This window comes from Euleptes europaea, chromosome 4, assembly GCF_029931775.1.
Source record: "Euleptes europaea isolate rEulEur1 chromosome 4, rEulEur1.hap1, whole genome shotgun sequence".
Classification (NCBI taxonomy): Eukaryota; Metazoa; Chordata; class Lepidosauria; order Squamata; family Sphaerodactylidae; genus Euleptes; species Euleptes europaea.
Genome location: NC_079315.1, coordinates 83,109,501 through 83,128,144, shown reverse-complemented (window position 1 = coordinate 83,128,144; position 18,644 = coordinate 83,109,501). Strand labels below are relative to the sequence as shown.

At 40.7% G+C, this 18,644-nt stretch overlaps 1 protein-coding gene across 10 annotated transcripts in view; it reads right to left on the bottom strand.

The window, feature by feature from the left end:
- Positions 1-18,644, bottom strand: part of MEF2C (myocyte enhancer factor 2C) — a 199,881-nt gene that overhangs the window by 70,438 nt on the left and 110,799 nt on the right. For all 10 annotated transcript variants that reach the window (XM_056848789.1, XM_056848780.1, XM_056848788.1 and 7 more), the window contains one exon: positions 18,327-18,530. In XM_056848789.1, coding sequence (XP_056704767.1) covers positions 18,327-18,530 — 204 coding nt within the window. The remainder of the gene's footprint in view (positions 1-18,326; positions 18,531-18,644) is intronic.

Here is an 18,644-nt window from a genome sequence, read left to right as displayed (position 1 = left end):
TTTTAATTGGCAACCGAAAGAACTCATGCAAAGGTGTACAACATTTCAATGTAACAAGCAAACGAAGCAGGGTAACAAATTATAACTTCACATCACAGCCTCCTGATTATATATTTACTAAATGGTAGTTGAACATTTTGTAGGTAATTAATCTTATAAACCATAGTTTATGACTTAGTACCCAGTTGTTATTTCACCTAGAAGCAAATATTGCTTCCCTGTGACCATCTACTCCCTCTTTTCCTAAGCAGCTTCACATACAGAAGGTCTATCTTCTTGCCTTTTGCCTTCATCTTTCTTTCTTACCTGCCCTATTCCCCAATCAGGCTGTGATATCAACCAATCCACAGAGAAGACAAGGAACCATCAGCCCCACAGCAGAGTTCCACATTTCCTCCCAAAAAAGAAGATTGGAAGATTTTGAACCCCCTAATTTCTCTTCCTGTTCATCTTATTCAATTGCATTTTTTAAAAAACCATCACCATATTTGAATTACTTCACAACATAGTACTCCATATTTCTACTTCTCTATACTTGGCATTGGAGGGAAAGCGGAATGGTATAGCCTGATCTCATCAGATCTTGGAAGCTAAGGGGTCAGTACTTACAAGGAAGACCTCCAAGGAAAGTTCTGCAGAGGAAGCAATGGCAAACCATCTCTGCTTTTCACTTGCCTTGAAAGCCACTTGCTGGGGTGGCCATAAGTCAGCTGCAACTTGATGGCACTTTGCACACACACACACATACTTGGCATTTCCCTAAATACATATCAAATTTTCAGAATCTATTAACTTGTTCATATACATCCATCATTGTGAGTAAACAGCTTGCTCAGCCAATAGGTGCCAATTTCTCACTCCTTCCCTCATCTTTTTGCATTCCCTGTTACTTTCCTTAGCTCTTGCCTGGATGGCCCACACTAGCCCAATCTCATTAGATCTTAGAAGCTAAGTAGGGTTCACTCTGGTTAGTGTTTAGATGGGAGTCCACCAAGGAAGTGAGGCAGTCAATGGCAAACCACCTCTGAAAGTCTGTTGCCTTGAAAACTCTACGGAGTCGCCGTAAGTCAGCTGCAACTTGATGTCACTTTTCACTGTTCGTTTTCTTAAATCATTTTCCTTGTCCGCTTCTCCTTTCCTTACAACCTCTGTTCTCAAGTTAGAGTCAACTGACTTGATTCAGCAACCCAAACTCCTGGGCCTCCGTTCCTTAATTTTCCTGTCAGCCTGCAATGCCTCCCCCCTCAGAATCCCAGCTCTTACTGTGCTTCCTGAAAACAGCCCTCAGTTTTTGCTCCCTTACATATGAGCCTTTTTTATCCTACAAACTGATCCTCCACCTTTCTTTTGAGTAGAAGAATCTGAGTAACTTCAGGAATGAAAAACCATCTACCAAAAATTCTCCTATCACTTGTGGTCAGGAAATAGCACACAACTAACCTGTCAGTGACCACTGTGGCTGTTACAAGTGACTATCCAGCATGTACTTTGCTGCGTATACACACAGCAAAATACATATGTGCACAGTTACTTGAAATTATGTTTTCATGAGTTGGGTATGATTTCCTGTATGGCAATATTTCTATGGAGGAATTTTTATTTTGTTTGAAATGGCCAGAAGGCCCAATTTTTACTTGCTAATTATATGTGGTATATACAGCAATTCAAAACAGGTTTTGCCGGGCTAGTGCCTAATTGTGTGGGGCGCTCTGGCGAGAACTAGGCCCATTACAAATGAGAAACCTGTGCGTACCCCCGATGCGTGACCCAACAACAACATACAACAAGCTTGGAGGAATGACACAACTTTATTGTTTGCAGCAGCTCCCAGCACATGCTGGGACCCGTCTGAGATGGCAGTTCGTGGAACACACAAGGACGGCAGCCAGCTGTGTGGTCCCCTGCCACTTGGAAGGAGGCTAACCTGACAGCACATGGCAAGGCATGCCCCCTGACAGCCCCGCGCCGGGGTTGTTCCTGGCAGCCTTCCATCTTGACATGTCCCCTTCTGGCCTCCCCCCAAATTCCTTTGCCGTTGCTGCCCAGGAAAGCCGTGGGGGAGCCCAGCTCCGGCCAGAAGCCCCTGGGCTTCTCGCGTTTTAGTGGCCACCTGCCCCCGAAGTGGGGAAACCAGCTGCACCGTGCCCTCCACAGCCCAGCCCAGCAACCTTGGGCTCTTTGGCGGGGTGAGACGGTGCCCCATTTATAGATATTGAGAAATATTACATATTTTGAGGAAAGGAATCTTTCTTTAAAGGCTGTGCCCTATTGTAGAAATGGGCAATTTGTTTGGCACTAAAATCTCCACTGGAAATTTCACACTGAAATTGACTTCAGCAGTGGTACTGCATGGGAAGTTACTCTACTGTTTAAAGGAAGACTGTGGTTTTCATGATCTTATTTGCAACTGTACAAATGAGCTGTGGCACATTAACTTTTGTCCAGGTACACAACATATGTAATTTGCACTGTGCAGCAAATTAGCTATGCTTCAGATACAAGCAAACTCACAGAATCCAAAAGGCAAACTCAACAGATCAAACGTTATCAGTCTTACAAATTCTGTACCATATTTTGTAGTAATGGAGGCACTGGACTGAGACAGCCCATTACATGCTTTTCCTGGTTTGTGGAATCAAAGGACCTTGTAATGTAACCCCTGGTCCTGCTTCCTGATGCTTTGGAACAGAAGGAAAGGAAACTGACAATACCACATAAAAGAGCCCTAAATGGCAATAAAAATCCATGTAGGGCAGGATGTAAGTTGCCCACTAGGTGTGTTCCAGGAAATGTACACTTTATGAATCAATGTCATTTTCATATATCATTTTAAAAGTTTCACCATGAAACATATGTATTTTAAAGATACTAGGGTTGGAGGCAGGAGAATAAGCCTGCCACTGATATCAGTTTGAACATGCTAGAACCATTTAATAACCAACACCCAGTCCCTCAATTACAGTGCTGAAATATACATTATGTGCTTTTATGTTTGGTCATATTATACATATGATCCCATTGTAGCTGTGTGTGTGTGTGTGTAAAAAATATATACAGCACACAATCCATTAGGAATTGCTTCTCTGTCAAGATTTTGATCTCCTTTGAGTCAATCTATAGCAGCTGCATGTTGTTTAAAATGCTCTCATCGACTGTTCTATAATTTACTTCCTTTGAACAGCCTATGAGCTATAATGCTTGATCAAAGAAATAAACTCATGCTTTAACAACCCTAACATAAAGTGCATGCACTTTTTTATAATAGGGCTCCATAGAATGTAATTATAGTTGTCTATAGATCGCACAGGATGATGTAAATAAGTGGGTTTGAGACTTTTTATAATGCATGCGTATCCAATACATCAAAGATTCTTACCCTTAATGCCAGTTTCTATTTGCAAAGACATTGAATTATTCAAAATAAAGTTGGGTGGACTTCTTTTACTGATACATTCATGAGATCATTAATTGCTGAGCATTAAAACAAAAAAGTCCAGGCTGATTTACTAAAATAATAGTGTCTAGAAAAATGCAATTTCAAAACATTATTGCATATTTAAACAGCATTAAATATCTAATAAGTATGCATCAGTAACAGGTTACAATTGATTATTATGAATACATTTTACAATTGATCATTGGCGCTATGATTACAAAGCATCTGGGCTAATCCAGCAAATGTAATTGAGGCTTTTATATAGCTGTATATTTGATAGCTCTAATTTCATTTTGAGCTTTAGGTAAACCATGGCTTGCATATTTAGAGACCTCTCAGAATCTGAGGCAAATGGAGTTCAATCAATAACATCTACTTAATACATTAAGTATGGATGCAAATTATACAGAACACAAATAAATAATTAACATTTGTTTACTGTAACAAAGGCAAAGGTCAGCATATTTTGAAGTTTAACAAGGGCTTTTTTGCCAAAACACTAAAAACTGAAGGGAAATATACTTATGGAACGCTAAAAGCTGTAAAGTTCCTTTGAAGGAAAAATGTGAACATTCTGCAGCGCTGGATTAACCGGTGAACTGATTGATCTCTATCGGCTGGAGATCAGTTGTAATAGCGGGAGATTTCCAGCTACCACCTGGAGGTTGGCAACCCTACAGATGAAGCTTTTCTTTTCTTTTGCTCTGCAACAGCAAGCCTCTTTTAAAAGTGCACAGCAACTTCCCTTTCCCTACATCACAAATCCAGCTTCTAGCAGGCTCCTTGCCCTTACCTCCACCATGCATTCCAGATTCTAAGATCTATTTGCCCTAACAACTATATGCTGGCCTCTTTCTAAACACAGTGCTTTTCTCCTGCTCTACTCTGTAACGAATGGCTCCCCAGAAGGGCACAAAATGACATCAGCACTGAATCTGTCAGGATACAAGTTGGATGTATGTCCAGAATACACATGTAGACACCGTATATAAACCACCCAAAATTTTCCTGCCCTCACCAGTTTAACATTGATCCTGTCCATGCCAAGACCTGGTCCCACTTGCATTTTATTCAGTATTCCCAGGGGAAGTATCTGACAAGTTATTCCTGCCTTGCTCAAGATCAGGAGGTTGCTGGAAGGACTGTTATCTCCCCCGCTTAACCATATAAGGTCATTTACTTGTGCATTCTCTGGCTCCTGAGCTGTCCTAAAACATCCCATGTGCTAAATCTTACTTAGTGAAGACCTGCAATATTCCAAGAAATAATAAATGTGAAACAATATTATATATTGGGGGAAAAATACTAGAAACATATCTGTTCATAAAATTTTATGCTGCCTTTCCAGGGAACCTGCCTGAGGCAACATACAAAATAAGACATAATAAAAACATGAAATATTGTTAATTAAAACCCAGCATTAAAAACCCAACCAGAGCATAAAATTCACATTTAACATAAATAGTAAGGTCCTGCTGAGCCTGCTGAAGCTTTCAGGTACATAGCAGGCTTCCAGATGGTGGCTCATAGTGATAACTCATCACTTTTCCCATGTGAATATTGTTACGACCATAACTACATACAATATTATGCACTAAGGAATGGTTTTTCCAAATGTTGCTATCTAACCATGTCTATGCCTCATTGGATTAAAGGAATTTGAGAGGGAAAGAGGAAGGATTGTGTCAGTGCTTGGCTCTCGTGGCCCTTTCTTATATGTCCAGGGTAATGCCAGTGGCTATTTTGCAGTCAGGAAGCAATTTCCCACCAGACCAGACTGGCCAGGGATCCTGGAGGTTTTTTGCCTTCCTCTGGCCATGGAGAAGGAGTCACTGGGGCTGAAGAGGGGTATTTGTAAATTTCCCGCATTGTGTAGGGGGTTGGACTAGACGACCCTAGAGATCCCTTCCAATATGATTCTATATAAACCAGATGCAAACTGTTGTCAAACTGGGGTTTAGTGATCTGGAGACCTCAAAGGGGTTCTGCTTCAGTTGCCCCACGAGAGTTAGGCATTTCCTCCTTTCACGCAGAGGTTAACTAAAGTTCATGCTGCATTTGGGCCACTGTTTTCATCAATCATAGGTGATGACAACCACCTTTGAAACCATAATCTGAAGATCTGCTAACTCCAGTTTGAGTTTACTATGGTTGATATCTCTAATCATAGCTGTTACCAAATTTGGAAGGGGGGTGGCAATAACTATGAAGAAGAAGAAAAAGTTTTCAGTGAAACACACACACTTTTGAGCTAGTAGATGCAGTGTTTCTAAGCTTCTGATGCATATTTCTGTAAATAACATTCATGTAAATAACCAAGCTTTACATCTACTGTACATAACTGGATTGTCTCAGTGATAAAATGAATTTGTTACTATGTCTATATAACACAGCTGTATGCAACATACTTATCTAGGTTGGAAATAGCCGCACAGGGTCGTGCATCCTATTTTTCCATGCAAGCAGTAAAGATACAATATGGGAATTCAGCCTCAGTAATTACTAATACACCACACAGACACAATCACACCCTGTGTGCTGCATAAAGGGATCACTTGTGGTCTGCTTCCATCACAAAAAAGCAGTTTGGAGGGTACAACATGCAAATAAGACAAAATTACTCACAAGAAGTATGGAGACCAAAAGAGTTAATGAGCACAACAGATACAAGGACTGATTCTTCTGGGGTGATTTCAGTGCCTTCTCATCAATTACTGTCCTTTGTCTTCAGAGCCTTATCACCAGCAGCATTACAGGAACTGAACACAACAATACACAGGCCCAAATAACCTCCTGAACTTCCTACATACCCACCTGTTATTTGGCAAGGTTGCTTTTAATTTTTTTTAAAGATATAACAAGCAAAACTTAAAATTCACTGAAATCACACTGCAACTTTAACAACTGAGGTGACTACTCCTGTGTACATAAGGTTTGTCCATAATTCAAATGTAAGTCCTTGGGTTGCCAAACTCCAGTCAGGGCCTGGCGATTTCTAGAATTACAACTGATCTCCAGACCACAGAGCCCAGTTCCCCTGGAGAAAACGGCTGCTCTGGAGGGTGGACTCTCCCCGGCCTCCCCAGGTTCCATCCCCGAAATCTCCAGGAATTTCCTAACCCGGAAAAGGCAACCCTAGTCCTCCTCCTCAACCCATCCCCCAAACCCACCCATCCCACTTTATTTATTAATCCAATTTACACACTATATGCATCAACGAGAAAAACCAAACAACATGTTTCTAAACTGAGAACCTTTCCCATGCCCTTGTGTTCTAGGAAGTTAAACCTGTGAAATGCGAGCAGGATAAGGAATACGGTCTCAGTCAGGCAATTGACATGAAGCAATGTTAAATTACTGGGGTGCTTAAAGCATCTTAAAGACACATTGCTCAGATTAAAATAAATTCCGATTGAGATGATCACAGATGTTTCACAGGAAAAACTGGTTGTTCCCCATTTCATACTGCTCCCTGAACAGATTTTATTAGCTTCAGTATTTTGACTTTACAACTGAAAACCATGAAACAGAACTGAAAGTTTACCTGGAAATTAGAAACCCACCAGCGTGTGTTTTTTTTTAAAGCAATTTCTCTTACTTAAGCAAATGCTGAGAGCAGAGCCGAAACAAGCCAGCAATTAGCAAGTTATTAAATATATAAAATGTTAGGTTGTGTCTTCATACGATACACTGTCAGCAGGCATCTGAAAAATATATTTGTGGAACGTGAGAGAACGGCTGGAGGGAGCCAAAGGAAGGCTTTAGGAAAAGCCAGCTATTTTTGACAGCAAGCTAGCTTCTGTGAAACAAAGCCTTGTCTTTCATAAAATGTTTACGACTATGAGGGAAAAAATATATCCCTAGGCTAAAATGTTTATTGGCACCTAGGAGTCTGAAGAGAGCAAGTGAGGCCTGTGGTTTTTTTTTTTTCCCCTTTTCTGTGGAGGGCACTTTATCATCGCCTGCATTCTCAAAGGGATCTCTGAATGAATAGAGCTGGATTACTCAGCCTTCCAGTCCACGCCCATTCCTCTCCATTTTCCTTGGCAAGACTGAGAGCCAGGCTATTTTTAGTTAGGTGGTTTTCTATTTTTAGGCAGCTACCAGTTAGAGACATTTGTTAGGAATTTTTTTTTTTAAAAAGCACAAAAGGGGGAGGGGGAATGAAGCTTCCTTTCTCATATTGTAAAACAAGCTTTTCAACCTGTAACTCTAGGCATTTCAGCTGCTTCCAATCTTGGAAAAAATAAAAGAAAATCCAAAAGTTCAAGGATTTAAAAATAAACCTAGCCTCTGGCAAAGAGACCCAAACACAACAAGCTGTTACTATGTGAAACACTGACTACAAAAACAAAGAACATTATCCAATGACTAGATTGGGGGGGGGGGGGCAGAACAAAACAGAAGAGCCCTTAGGTTATAAGAATGTTACATAGACATGTAAGATTTTTCCAGTTTCTAAGCCAGAAAAGAACGGTTCTCTGCAAAACAGAACAAGCAGTTTGCAATACTGATTCAAGGCCTTATTTTGATACTAGAAGGAACTGATTGTAAAGCACTTTTTCTCTTTTGTTCTCATAGCATTTTTTCCCAGGGGGGGGGGGAATTCAGGTACTCACATAGTCAAGAAGAGTGGAAAAGTCAGGAGAATTAAAAGTGGCTCTGGTAGGGTTGCCAACAGGCCTGAGGAAAGATGTCCTGTTCCTTTAAGAGGCTTAATGTTTGGAAATGGGCAGTTGAAGCTTTTCATGACATGAGGGTAAATAACATCATGAGGCAAATATCATCACCTTAAAGGTGGCATTCCCCCCCCCCCCCAGGCCTAAGGCCCTGTGAAATACAGAGATTTGGCTTACATTCTTTGTAATTCTCTTATGTTGCATTGGTTAAGAGTGGTGGACTCTAATCTGGAGAACTGGGTTTGATTCCCCACTCCTATACCTGAAGCCAGCTGGGTGACCTTGGGCTAGTCACAGTTCTCTTCGAGCTCTCTCAGCCCCACCTACCTCACAAGGTGTCTGTAGTGGGGAGAGCAAGGGAAGGCAATTGTAAGCCAGTTTGATTCTCCTTAAAATAGGAGAAAATAGGCATATAAAAACCAACGCTCTTCTTCTACCAAAACTCAGACAAGTACACCAGTTATCTTCCTGATTTTTTTGTCCAGCCTTCTTAATCAGTTAACATTTACTAGCAAGAAGGTTTGGGGGTTTTGGTGTTCAGAAAACAAGGTTCTATAGTATGTAATCCGGGATGCTTACATACAACCCTCCATACATACTTTCTCTCTGCAGTAATTTTATAACCAGGTTACCAGATTTTCTCATTTTAAAGCAGATACAATTCCTGAAAAAAATGCCTCTATCCTGCTGCATAGATAATTAGCATGCTTAAAACAGGATGGTAACAACCCAAAGAAAACTGAACATCCTTAATTTACAGCCTGTCTGATAGAGATGGAGTGGGAGGCAGGAAGCATAAGGGTCTTGCTGTCCTACATCTCATCTGAAAGGGGAGCTGTATAAGGCTGATTTAAACATGATGCTGATGGTCAAGAAAAACTTAAACTAGGCCGCTACCTCTTGAAACGTTAACATGCCCAAGATCCATATCCTGGCCAGGTGTGGCGCTGGCATGCCAACACTGCCCAAGTGGCAGTTTTGCACAAGAAGTGGTCCAGTTTAAAAGAAACACTGGGAGCGTGCAGTGGTGAAAGGATAAATTCTTCTTTCCTGTCAGTGGCAAATTTAAATTCAGGCCTAAATTCCTGAAGGTATGATTGAGAAGTGTATAAACAGGGGGAAGCTCTTGTCTTTAGAGTAACAGGCTCATAACATGAAACAGTGAGAGAGGTTTATTTACAATGGATATACAGATAAGAGTCCTAATTAATATGAAAAAGGCTTTTAGAATCTAATTAACCTCCCAGCTAGTAATTAGCTCCATGACCTTTAGAAATAATTGACAGAGGGGATATTTCCCCCTTTCTCTCATTCAGAACCTCCTACTAGGTAACTAATCTTAAGTATACTATAGGACCCCTGCAAGGCTTGAAAGGTTTGATGCAAAAATATGTAATATGTCAATTAGGCAAATGGGAATCATTCAAACTAATGCACTGGTTATGCATCAGGTCACATACATATGTATTACCTATGTAACATATATGATGCCTGCTGCCTAACTGTCTAAATTGGAATATGAGCCATAATGAAGGCTTAATTTTCTTCTGGTACTGCATTATCCCTTATACAGGAGTTTTCCCATTAGCTCAATTCTGCTGAAACTATACCACGGGTTATATCTAAATTCCAGATTTGTAATTTATATCAAAAATCTATCAAAAGTTTAGATTTTCAATCGCTGGACCTTCCGTTTTAAGGAATTTGTTACCCATTGCAAAGTAAACAATTCTCTGAAGAAGCATCCATGGTAAACGGAAACTGGTTTCATTTTGTGTGTGTGTGTAGAAAATATGGGTTCACTCTCTACTGCCAGCAGCAGTTTCTAAGACTTAGTTCTCTTTGGCCTCATACACACAAGAATTTGTAGCCCTAGTGTGGTTCATTTCTGTTAAGACGTAATACACAACCCATGTACTCCTGCACTTATTAACAATCATTTCAATTTCAGTGGTGGGAAGTGCCATCAAGTCACAGCCGACTTATGGCAACCACATAGGTGTTTCAGGGCAAGAGATGTTCACAAGGTGGTTTGCCATTGCCTGCTTCTGTGAAGCAACCCTGGACTTCTTTGGTGGTCTCCCATCCAAATACTAACCGGGGCCAACTCTCCTTAGCTTCTAAGATTTGACAAGATTGTGCTAGCCTGGGCCATGCAGGTCAGGGCATTTCAATTTTAGGAGTAGAAAATATGTTATACCAGATGTAGTCTTAACCTCTGTTAGAAAATTTGCATATCACCAATGCTTCTAATCACCACTTATAGTTCACCATTGGTGATAATCTAATTACAGGGTCGGGAATGGAATTACAGCATTACAGATTTTGCCCTCTGGAACTGTTTTGGCCCCATGGACAAACAAGGATTTTACACCACAAGTTGACATCTTGGTTTGGAGGGCAATAGCAAACTAAACTTTGACAGGTTCAAATGAAATGGCAAACTGGTTTGTATGAAATTGGAAGCTAGTTAACTATGCTCATGAGAGTGGTGAAAGGAAGGAAGAATGCAATCACAGATCTTATTCACATAGTGGCAAGCCATGGTCTGGTGCTACATGCATTGACTTACCTCTACAAAGTTAAATATTATTTTATATCTAAGCTCTGCAAGTCTAAACTGATAGCTTTTAAACTGCATTCCCAGTACCTAACAGTTTCTTGGAAGCTTGTTAGATCATCAGTGAGATCAGCAATGATGGACACAACCTTCACTGAAACAGACTGACCATCATGACCAATGTTTTCTAGCTGCTTTGGCTAAACTGAAATTGGTGGTGGTGGACTCTTTGGTCACAAAGGCTTATGGTGAGACACAAGAATGCTGGCTGGTACCCTGTGTAAACAGATTGTACTCTGGAATATTCCCCAGGATCTCTATAATATACAAAGTATCTTTGTCAAAGCATACAAGAATTTCTTGGAAGATAAATCAGAGTGGAACAGTTTCCTCAAAAGTTAGAATGCCACTGGTCTAAATAAAAAATGGATCTATAGTCTGTAAGATAGCTCCACATGTTTACCATCTCTTGCTCAGAATCTAAAGTAAATCATTTTAATTTTACCAGAATTTACTTCAAAGTACTGTAAGCATGTACTGAAGCTCATAGCATTTCAGAGTGTTGCAACTGACCTTCCCTCTCATCCCTTATGCCTGACTAATGGAACTACTCCAACCTAGTGACCACTGAAATGCAGAACAACTATCATAGCAGCAAATCTATTAGTTACTTATCAAAACTATTGCCATCATCATCATAATTCACAGTGGGTAGCCGTGTTAGTCTGTCCGCAGTAGTAGAAAACAGCAAGAGTCCAGTAGCACCTTAAAGACTAACAAAAATATTTTCTGGCAGGGTATGAGCTTTCGTGAGCCACAGCTTCCTTCTTCAGATACAGCTAGAATGTGAATCATGTGAATGTGAGCCTTTAAGCAGAGGAGAGTGAATTCAGACAAGCATTAGTATGTAAATATTAACAGTATGTACATGTGAATAGCAGGCGAGATGGGATTAGATGTGGTATGCAGAAGAGTCTGTGATGTCCAGGGGAGAGATGGGTGTGGAGAAATCAGCATTGGTAATGAACCATGAATGCAAGGTCTTTATTCAGGCCAGGTAAATGCATTGTCTTTAGTTTGAATATCAACTGTAATTCAGCAGTTTCTCTTTCCAATCTCCCTTTGAAATTCCTTTGTAAGAGAACTGCTACTCTTAAATCTGCAACAGAATGTCCTGGAAGGTTGAAATGTTCTCCCACTGGTTTTTGAATATTGTGGTTTCTGATGTCAGACAAAGATTAAATGGACATAAGTCTAAGAGACTGACCTGTTTGTCCAATGTAGATTGTGGAAGGGCATTGAGGGCATGTGATGGAATAAATCACATTAGAAGATGAGCAGGAGTATGAACGTGAGATAGTATGGCTGACATTGGTGGGTCCAGAGATGATGTTCCTAGAATCTATATGAGGGCAAAGTTGGCACATTGGTTTGTTGCAGGCCTTGGTGCCAGAGTCCATGTTCCTGTTAAGTAGTTTATCATCATGGGTGAGAAGTTGTTTTAGGTTAGCCGGCTGTCTGTAAGCAAGAAAGGGATGCCCCCCAGTGCTTCAGCGAGGGAAGTGTCACAATCCAGCATTGGTTGTAGGTCCTTAATAATACGTTGGACTGGTTTTAGTTGGGAGCTATAAGTGACAAGTTGGGAGCTATAAGTGAGCTATATGCATTTACTTGGGCTGAATAAAGACCTTAATTTCATGGCTCACTACCAATGCTGATTTCTCCACACCCATCTCTCCCCTGGACATCACAGACTCTTCTGCATACCACACCTAATCCTATCACGCCTGCTATTCACATTTACATACTGTTAATATTTACATACGAATGCTTGTCTGAATTCACTCTCCTCTACTTAAAGACAGATGGATTCACATTCTAGCTGTATCTGAAGAAGTGAGCTGTGGCTCACGAAAGCTCATACCCTGCCAGAAAATATTTTTGTTAGTCTTTAAGGTGCTACTGGACTCTTGCTCTTTTCTACTATCATCGTCATAATTAATGTTTATACAGAGCTTGTAGAGTGTTCAAATTGTTCTATGTACAGTATCTCAGCAATTCTTATAACAACCCTATAAAGTAAATTAGTAATATTATTCCTGTAATATGAATTGAAGCTGGGGGTTGAAAGCTGAGATTGAAACATACTGGGTTACCTACAGCCAATGTATGGTTTTATGGCTAAGGTGGAGCTGAGCCAAAGATTGCCAGGCTCAAAAAGAAACAGTAATGCAAAAGAAAGACAGTGGTTGCATAATGTAAATCTGGATAGCTTGTTGAGGACCAGGGTTTAAATGTGAGGGAAGTTAGGGTGTTGAGCCAGGAAAATTAAAAGTAAATGTAAACTGGACATATACTGTAAAACTGAACAATTTGGGAGAAAACAATAAGGCAGAAGAATTCTGACCAGTTAGCCTGAAAACTGTTTTTTTTTTTGGGGGGGGGAATATAAGATCTGCAGTTGGGTGTGGGTGTGTCCACCCAAAAAGTATGAGGTGGAAGTTAAAATTGGAGAACTCTAGGAGGCAGGATTCAGGAGACAGACGAGATGGGAGAGAAATGAAAGGTTTCAGTGAAGGACAGAACAGTAAGTAGCAATCATGGAATCCACAGAAAGGAGTGGGTTGATGAGGACAGGAAAGAGTGAACCATTGTGAGAACAGCAAAGAAGTAAAAGATTGATGGACTGAAGCTAACAAAAAAGGGTGAGCAATGGTCTGGTGGTCTGGAGGGCAAAGGGAAGCATGATTTATGTGAAGAGAGAGACAGAATGAAAAATTGAGAATGGATATGCAGAATTAAAAAGACTGATATACAGGGGAAGGGAAAAAATTTCACTATTCTTTATGTAAGAATGTGAATTGAGGAGGTGGGCATCATTAGGGAAGAAAGCATCAGTAAGATGTTAAAATGCTTCAACTGAGCTAAAGATTTAATATGCATTAGAAGAGCATCTAATGAAAACGTGAAAGAAAAATATGATAGAATCTTACATAAAAGATTATCATGGATTCATTAAAAGGTCCAGCTCAGATGCTAAGGCTTTGCAGGCCCAACTTTGATCCATATGTAAAACTTCAAAAAAAGCAAGCTGTGCCTGTATTTCTGCCTCATCCGAAACAAGGCAACACTGAAAGATTCTAATTTGATCAACTGTTAGAAGCGCAGAATGATTTTGTATTATCAATCCTGGTAATAATATCATCATATCGTCAAAAGGCTAATCTGCAATGTTTTTTTTTTTTTTTTTTAAAGTTATATGACTAATACCTGAATTAGCTAGGTGCCTCAAGTATCGTTACAGGAAAAAGCCTGAGGAAGCAATTCTAAGAAAGTCTGTTCAGAAGAGAGTCCCATTTTATTCAATTGGGCTTATTTCCAGGAAAGCGTTCTTAGGATCACAGCTAAGACCGCCCCCTCCCCGCATTCAAAGAATTGAGGGGAGGGGCGCATTTTGTCTACGGGCGCGAAAAGAGAGCCAGTCCTCTTGCATCTTTGGCCTGACATGGGGAAGAGGGCGGGCCTGGGGGAAAGGGCTTAAGAGCGCCGGGGTGGAAATTTCCTCCCTCTTTGGAAGCGGACGGAGCAGACATCCCACCCTCCCTCTCCGTGTTTCAGAGTAGGCATAAACTGGTCGCCCATCCGGGGGCTGGGTGGGAATTTTTTACCCCCCAGGCACCATTGGCAACTAGCCGAAGGGGTTTTTTCGCCTACCCTGCTCTGAAAGTGATAGGGAGCATGCGGGAGCAGTGCGGGAAAAAGGTGGCTTCATGGTTCATTTTACAACTCCGGTGAGCACCCTGAGGCATCACTTGGGAAGATGAAGGAGTAACCCTCAAACAGGACTGGGGCCTCGGTGCCTGGCAGGGACCTGGGACAGGAACTCCTTGAGGGGTGCCGCTATCCTTTACCTATAGACCTCGCGGCTAGGGTGGATTGGACGCGGCACACCTCCCTCGAGCACTAAAAAGGCTTGGCAAGGAAGAGCGGGAGCCGTACCACATGTGACGGCTCGGAGCTCAGAGCCAGGGTGGGTCTCGCCCTTAGAGCGGGGATGCAAAAGCAAGAGGAGGCCTGACTCTTCAGCATCCCCACAATGGCCCGCACTGCAGTCAGTTATTGGGGATGTTTTGGTTTTGTGCGCTGCAGATCCCTATTGAATGATTAAATAAAGTTGGCCCTTTTATTATCCCAGCTCTGGTGTCGGCTCTCATTATTTACGCATCCGCGGACAAAGGATGGAGTGCTTGTAAAGAAGCATAGACAGGAACTCACACACAACATGTGTGACTGAAGAAAAGTGATTGAAGCATAGACATGGACTCATCCCCCTCCCACTCACACACACATAATTCCCCTAAATGAAATTAACCCCACCTGCATTATTATTGGCCTTGGAAGGAGATGGGGAAGTATGGGCAAAAAATGGCAGCATATAAGCATCTGGTTTGATTAGTGAGACTGTTCTGGGGTGGAACAGTTCTTCGTCCATGCAGCCCTGAACTGAACAAGGACTCCACACAACTGTTATTTCTATTTTTAAACTACTGGGAGATCTGATTTCAGATTTTGCTGTGTCCTCTTCTATTTAAATCACTGCCGATACTTGCCGTGTGCCTCTAATGTAGTGGCATACTACTGATTTGATTACTTCTTTATGCTTAAAGATTAAGACTATGTCTTCTATGCAAACCTAAACAAGTTCTAAACTACTTCAACAAGCATGGTTTTCTGCCAAAGAACCAAGAAAGCAGGGCGGAGGGAATCACTATATAATTTTTTGTTTATATCACAGCTCTTCACCAAACAATGTGTAGGTTGTGGTTCACATGCGAATTTTGGTGAATTGTTCAAAATCCACCAAAATTACAATCAAAATGGAAATAATTACGTGAAGGACTCAACCCTGCTGTACTTCTGAACCACCATGCATTTAGCAGGCCTCAAAAAATGTAGGAAAATCCACTTTGTGGCAGTAAAAACTGTACCTCAACACTTTTGGAAAAACTGATAGCATGTATCAGGAGAACTTAATTTAAATTTTGATTAATTTAGTTACCAACAAAATTAGTGCACAGCAACCAAGCCTTTCAAACATTATTGTAAGTTTTCTTTCTCTACTGTAGAAAGTGGGCACGTGAAATTCACTCTCTTACAGACAGAAAGCCCATAGATGAGTGGGGTTACAATCATATGAACACTTTCATGGGAATTAGCCTTACTGAGTAGACATCAGTAGGATTCTGAATGGACCAACTTATGATTGTTCAGTAAACTATCTTGCGATGAGATCTCCTCACCTCAGGGTAGCTGTTCAGCTGTCTGTGTCATCCTGATGAGCAATATCGAAATTTTTACCTAACCTCAGCAGTAGATAGGTGTTTAAAAAGGTTATTTCATGGGCTCCTACAGTCATTTACTTTCAAAAAGGGGAAAGTAAACTGCTTTAAAAGTATTATTAAGTTAGTGAATAACTTTTGGTTGACTTGAAATTACAAAAGAACTATGGTATGAAGAAGTAAATATCATACCTTGGGGGTCACAGGAATGCTAATGGTCTTAAAAGAAGATGATTTGAATGGGGGAATGTTTTCTTCTTAGCATTCAACAGATACATTCAAATATTTAAAACAAGGCAATTCTCTATTCTGTACCAACACATGTACTCAAGCTACTTTCTGTGTGCAAAGCTGCCTGCCTCTTCAGCTTTTGTTTTCTTGCTTCATTGTACTGCCAACAGTGATGCTAATTATCAAGTAAAACAATATAATTACACTGGAAGGGATTTTTTTTTTTGCCTAATGTAAAGACTCTTCTCCCCCACACCCACCCACACATTTCAGAACTATTTCCTCTGACCCTGAAACAGTGCTGAATCTGGAGTGACCTTTGCACTCCATACTTCAGTCTGAATATAGAAAATCACATCCTTTCAAGTTCCTAAGCTATTTTAACAGCTAGCAAGCCATATGGGAAGAAACAATAAGCACAGCATTTTGTCTCTCTTTTGTGTGATTATTGCTGAACAATTTAAATATTCCGAAATGACTGCCAGTTGTAATGGCAGCTCTTGCTTTCTTGGTAGAAAGAGTCTGAAATCTTTGTTGACACAAATTGTGTACACAACCACACACACACACAATTCCTCATGGTGCACATAATCACAAAGCATAGTACAATATATATATATTTGTAAAGACTTTTTTAGTACATTCATAAAGGTTTATTGCTGTTTACTGATCTGCAAATATTCCATCCCTTCACACATTTGTAATATTTTTTCTTAGAAACCAAAAGCCCACCATCCTTCAGTCTGAATCATAAAAGAGAATTATTCATTGTAATTCGTAAGACATTCACACAACAAGAAAGCTAACAGAAAAACAGATCTAGCCTTACCACAACACAATTTTAGGCCTAGGCGGAGGGCGTAAAGTTGCTGGAATGATTTGGAAGGACGAACTGTATAATCACACGCATATATTTGCTTCTGAATCATAACATGGCAGGGTGTCTGGCACTACTGAGAGGCAAGGAAGGGCAGAGCATGACACGGCGACCACAGCAGAATCTCAAAATACAGCAGGAGAGTTAAAACCTCTTCAATTGGAGAAAGTGTCTTTTAGGGTTGCTAGGTCTACCACTATAGCAGGAAACCTTCTAAAAACCTATTCTTTTCTCTGCTGGTGCCTAAAGTGCTGGGGGGCAGGGGAGAAATTGTGGTACATGGATGTTACTTATTGTAAAAACTTTGTAAAATGTGTAAAATTCTAGAGCGTCAGTGTGATACAGGTTCACCAGTCCCCACTCTGATTGCTTGTGGGGGTTGCTGGCTGAGACCTGGCAATCCTTGGTCTCTTGGATTAGGAGGCCTGGAGTTCTCTCAGAATTAAAATAGATCATTTCCCTTGGAGAAAATGGCAGTTTGGGAGGGCTGACTCTGTGGCATCACATCTCCACTCAGCTGCCTCCCTTCCCCAAACTCCATCCTCCACAGGCACTGCCCCCAAATCTTCAGTTATTTCCCAAGCCAGAGTCAGCAACTCTACTTTTGGGAGCCGCAATAAACTGAAATAAGTGGCAGCTGGATTTAGTTCATTTAGCTACACTGAGAGATTAACTTGATATCGTTAATCAACAAAATGTTTTACAAAGTAATTCTACACTTCAGTAAACTATTTTTTTTTCTAAGTCATGAAAGCGATATGGGGTGACCCAGATAAGGGATGTGGCGAGCTGCTGCAAATATAGGAAAGAGCCAGTATTAGGGTACAATAAGACACAGGAGCATACTGAATAGATGAGGAAGGACTAGGAGATGGCAGAATAGCGTGCCATCATTTTTTTCTAATTGTCTAAATAATAGCAAACAATTCTATTAGTGTGTGTGTGGTGGGGAGTATGCAGTACTATCTAGAAGATTCTATAAATCAGAACCATACTAAATCCATTACACATGTGATTGTCAAAACATTTCTTTGGGTCAGTCTTAGTTTATTCTCATTTACTGACAATACTTTGGGATTAGTGGAATGCTGTGTAATAATCTCACAATCTTTATCAAGTCATTGTCATGTTGAGAACAAAATTAATTTCAACGCTGCATATAGACAGGTTAAACAAAAACAATGGCAAGGGGAAGCATGCTTACCTCTACAATATCTGAATTCGTTCGGCTCTCATGTGGCTCATTATACTCTGTATACTTCAGCAACACCTTGTCCATATCAGTGCTGGCATACTGAAATAGTTTGTTGGTGCTATTGAAGATGATTAGAGCAATCTCACAGTCACACAGAACACTCAACTCGTAAGCCTTCTTCATTAACCCAAATTTCCTCTTTGTAAATGTCACCTAAAAAGAAGGGGAGGGAGAGAGAAATTATATAGGTACCTTTTTATATAGATCTTTTGGTTTTCACTAAATGTTACCCTAAAGTTGCTATAAACTGTGGGCTTCAATAAGTTG